Source organism: Ochotona princeps, chromosome 3 (assembly GCF_030435755.1).
Source record: "Ochotona princeps isolate mOchPri1 chromosome 3, mOchPri1.hap1, whole genome shotgun sequence".
NCBI classification, from domain to species: domain Eukaryota; kingdom Metazoa; phylum Chordata; class Mammalia; order Lagomorpha; family Ochotonidae; genus Ochotona; species Ochotona princeps.
In genome coordinates this window covers 25,392,675-25,397,510 of record NC_080834.1, presented here as the reverse complement: position 1 = coordinate 25,397,510, position 4,836 = coordinate 25,392,675, and the positions used below count along the sequence as shown (strand labels likewise).

Below are 4,836 nucleotides of genomic sequence, written 5' to 3'. Positions count from 1 at the left end.
GTATCACAAAGGGACACTCCAGGGACAAACCAAGACAATTCAAATAGTTATGAAAGATTCAAATAGCATTCTCAAACTAACTGTTCTCAATAGAGAATAAACCCACCAGGACTATTCACAAACATGCTATGCATTTGATTTCAATGAAAATCTTAATTTTCAAAGGGAGGAATCATAAAGAATGGTAAAAATGGAAAATAACCAAAAAATGACAGCCAAAAATAACCCAGACTTCTTTATACACTTGGAAATTTTGGAATGCTTTTAAATGAAGCATAAGCTGTTTAAAATGTAACGAAAATGAGAGAACATTGCATGTCAAAACATGAAGCAGCCTGCCAAAGCAGTTCTCAGAAGAAAATGCCAGGAAACCAGAACATTTTGGGTAAATGAATTAGGCAGATGACTCCAAATACTAGTGAAAGAATTTCAAAATATTGAGAACAGTAGGAAAAACGAATGGTAACAGGGGAGATGGAGTCTAACATGGCAGTCTGTTTCACATGTCGTGGATTTTGAAGAACGGTCAATAAAACATTTAACCTGTTAGCCACTTGATCAAAGAAAATTTAGAGTGTTAACACTGCCATGTGTAGTTTCTCTGCAAAGGAGTTTAAAATTGGACTGCAACAAATATTTTTCTAATGAGAGTGTAAGTGCAGAGCACTGTAGCACGTCTGAGTGGCCTGTCCCTGTGAGGTGGCTGGTACACCGCCATCTGCACCCAGGCCCAGTGGCACAGCCACACCCCGCCGAGGCAGTGCACCTGTGAGGTTACACCCACTTTAGAAAGTTCCAGATTCTTCAAGAGATACATGAATTCAGCATTGCTGTGTTCAGGCATCTGCAGGTGACTGTAACCTTGAATAACAGATGCGTAACTGTAAGTGAAATGTTAGCAGGTGAGTACACAGCTCTCAGAACGCTGGGCGTGGTGGAGGCTGTGTGCCCTGTCCCAGCCCCGTGTCCCAACAGGTGAGCCCGCAGCTCTCAGAACACAGGGCGTGGTGGAGGCTGTGTGCCCTGTCCCAGCCCCGTGTCCCACAGCTAGAATGCTGGGCGTGGTGGAGGCTGTGTGCCCTGTCCCAGCCCCATGTCCCACAGCTAGAAAGCTGGGCGTGGTGGAGGCTGTGTGCCCTGTCCCAGCCCCATGTCCCAACAGGTGAGCCCGCAGCTCTCAGAACACAGGGCGTGGTGGAGGCTGTGTGCCCTGTCCCAGCCCCGTGTCCCACAGCTAGAATGCTGGGCGTGGTGGAGGCTGTGTGCCCTGTCCCAGCCCCGTGTCCCACAGCTAGAAAGCTGGGCGTGGTGGAGGCTGTGTGCCCTGTCCCAGCCCCATGTCCCAACAGGTGAGCCCGCAGCTCTCAGAACACAGGGCGTAGTGGAGGCTGTGTGCCCTGTCCCAGCCCCGTGTCCCACAGCTAGAATGCTGGGCGTGGTGGAGGCTGTGTGCCCTGTCCCAGCCCCGTGTCCCACAGCTAGAAAGCTGGGCGTGGTGGAGGCTGTGTGCTCTGTCCGCAGCCCAGTGTCCCGCAGCTAGAATGCTGGGCGTGGTGGAGGCTGTGTGCCCTGTCCCAGCCCCGTGTCCCACAGCTAGAAAGCTGGGCGTGGTGGAGGCTGTGTGCTCTGTCCGCAGCCCAGTGTCCCGCAGCTAGAATGCTGGGCGTGGTGGAGGCTGTGTGCTCTGTCCCCAGCCCAGTGTCCCACAGCTAGAAAGCTGGGCGTGGTGGAGGCTGTGTGCTCTGTCCCCAGCCTAGTGTCCCCATGCTGCCATGCTCACACTGCTCTGTCTGCTTGTCTGCCCTCATCACTTGTCCTATTCTCATTGCTCTGGTTTCTTTGTAGTTTTTAAGTTTTTTGATTTGTTCCTGTGCTGTATTTATTTGGACTTTTTATGTATTCTAATTTTATTTTTTAAAAAATTTAAAACGAATTCTGTCTTGAATTCTATGACCTCATTTTGTAATTTTTCTGATTCTGATTTATACTTTTAATGCCTTGTATAATCTGAATATTTCTTAGCAAGCTAAAAGTACTAGGATAATATTACATGATAATTTTCATATTTTTTGCGGGCATGTCTTTCTGATGTTCTACAAGGTGTCTTTTTTCTTAATATTTGAAAGGAAAAATTTTTGTGTGTTTTCTTAAAGATTAATTTTCACACACACCACACTCACTGACGTGTGGAGAGGTGATCTCACTGACATGTGGAGAGGTGATCTCACTGACATGTGGAGAGGTGATCTTACTGACATGTGGAGAGGCATACTCACTGACATTGTGGAGAGGCATACTCACTGACATGTGGAGAGGTGATCTCACTGACATGTGGAGAGGTGATCTCTCTGACATGTGGAGAGGTGATATCACTGACATGTGGAGAGGCATACTCACTGACATGTGGAGAGGTGATCTCTCTGACATGTGGAGAGGCATACTCACTGACATGTGGAGATGTGATCTCACTGACATGTGGAGAGGCATACTCACTGACATGTGGAGAGGCATACTCACTGACATGTGGAGAGGTGATATCACTGACATGTGGAGAGGCATACTCACTGACATGTGGAGAGGTGATCTCACTGACGTGTGGAGAGGTGATCTCACTGACGTGTGGAGAGGTGATCTCACTGACGTGTGGAGAGGTGATCTTATTGACGTGTGGAGAGGTGATCTCTCTGACATGTGGAGAGGCATACTCACTGACATGTGGAGAGGTGATCTCACTGACATGTGGAGAGGTGATCTCACTGACGTGTGGAGAGGTGATCTCACTGACGTGTGGAGAGGTGATCTCACTGACATGTGGAGAGGCATACTCACTGACATGTGGAGAGGCATACTCACTGAAATGTGGAGAGGTGATCTCACTGACATGTGGAGAGGTGATCTCACTGACGTGTGGAGAGGTGATCTCACTGACGTGTGGAGAGGTGATCTCACTGACATGTGGAGAGGCATACTCACTGACGTGTGGAGAGGCATACTCACTGACGTGTGGAGAGGTGATCTCACTGACGTGTGGAGAGGTGATCTCACTGACGTGTGGAGAGGTGATCTCAGTGACATGTGGAGAGGTGATCTTACTGACATGTGGAGAGGTGATCTCACTGACATGTGGAGAGGCATACTCACTGACATGTGGAGACGTGATCTCACTGACATGTGGAGAGGCATACTCACTGACATGTGGAGAGGTGATCTCACTGACATGTGGAGAGGTGATCTTACTGACATGTGGAGAGGTGATTTCACTGACGTGTGGAGAGGTGATATCACTGACATGTGGAGAGGTGATCTCACTGACATGTGGAGAGGCATACTCACTGACATGTGGAGAGGTGATCTCACTGACGTGTGGAGAGGTGATCTCACTGACATGTGGAGAGGTGATCTTACTGACATGTGGAGAGGTGATCTCACTGACATGTGGAGAGGCATACTCACTGACATGTGGAGAGGTGATCTCACTGACATGTGGAGAGGTGATCTCACCTGCTCAGCCTGACCATGGCTGGAGTTGTGGTGACTGCCATGGGGCGGGGACTGGGACAGGCAGCCCCCTCCCCTAGGCTCTGGGAGAGGTCTTGGAGGCAGGTCCTCATGTGGAGCTATCTGGAATCAGGACCAAGCCAGAGGCTCCTGGCAAGTTCACACATTCATGTCTCATCAGGGCTGTCCTGGGGCCCTTCACTGGTCCAGTTCTGACAGGAATCTGCGACATGGAGGAGGCCTCACAGTGACCTGGGTCTGCCTCCTGGGCTGCTGGCCTGACCTACACTGGGTCTCTGTCCCCACACATGGTACTGGTGCCCAGTCTTTCAAAGACCAATCCTAGCCTGCCTGCCCCCTGCAAGCTGAGGTCCTTGGTGTAGGAGGCTACAGAGGAGCAGGTAGAACCCAGTGCATTGGTAGCTACAGGTTCAGGATGAAATCCATGGATTCTACACTCCATGTTCTTGGTGGAAGCCGGGAAAGGGTGGCCCTGAGGACAGGTCCCATGTTCCATGTCCTGGCTGGAAGGCAGTGAAGGGTGGCCACAAGGACAGGATGACACCCGTGCGGGTCCCATGCTCTGTGTCTTGGTTGGAAGACAGTAAACGGTGGCCACGAGGCCAGGCTGACACCCGTGCAGTTCCCACGCTCTGTGTCCTGGTTGGAAAGCAGTGAAGGGTGGCCACGAGGCCAGGCCGACACCCGTGCAGGTCCCACGCTCTGTGTCCTGGTTGGAAGGCAGTGAAGGGTGGCCACGAGGCCAGGCTGACACCCGTGCAGGTCCCACGTTCTGTGTCCTTGGTGTGGTTGCATTGCTGGACAACAGTTTCTTGGGCTCATACGTACAGCACTTGGTGTGGTTTTGGTCACAATGAGCTTGCTCATTTGCGTGACTGGAAACCACACCTTTTTTATACTGTTGGCTTGGCAGACTGTGGGTGTGCTCTGGCAGTGTGCCTCCCCAAACACACACTCTTTCAGCCTTGGCTGTGGCTTGCTTTGGAGGGAAGCTAGACAGCAAGTGTTATTCTGAGTCATCACTGCATTTGCTAATGAATTTCATGCAAATGTTTGACTTGTGAATGCAAGATGAGGTTAAGACCTACGGAGCAGACACAAGTCGTTTGTGGAAATCCAGTCCTGTGCTGTGGTCCTCTGACCTACTGAAACCAAACACCATGCCCTGGAGTCATCCCTGTGGTCCTTTCTGGGTTTCTACCTTACTCTTCCTAAGGCATCTTCATGATGAAGGCTGCGACTTCTTAGCAAGGGGGCTGAAAGGGTCCCTGTCCTTCTTACAGGTCCCATGGCCTAGCCTTAGCTCTTCCTGCCTGT

General features: G+C 50.7%; 1 protein-coding gene across 1 annotated transcript; it reads right to left on the bottom strand.

Moving 5' to 3' along the window:
* Nucleotides 1-2,272: 2,272 nt before the first annotated feature.
* On the bottom strand, nt 2,273-3,542 carry LOC131479800 (dynein heavy chain-like). The gene is made up of 2 exons (XM_058661226.1): nt 3,502-3,542; nt 2,273-3,428 (listed from the first exon to the last, which is right to left on the bottom strand). Exons 1-2 carry the CDS (start codon nt 3,540-3,542, stop codon nt 2,273-2,275), a joined length of 1,197 nt encoding a protein of 398 aa, XP_058517209.1.
* Between the last annotated feature and the right edge of the window lie 1,294 nt (nt 3,543-4,836).

Coding starts and splice junctions, on each gene's coding strand:
- LOC131479800 (XM_058661226.1), bottom strand. CDS start 3,542: ATGGCAGTCACCACAACTCCAGCCATGGTCAGGCTGAGCAG. Junction 3,429..3,501: donor GCCATGGTCAGGCTGAGCAG/GTGAGATCACCT, acceptor TCCACATGTCAG/TGAGATCACCTCTCCACATG.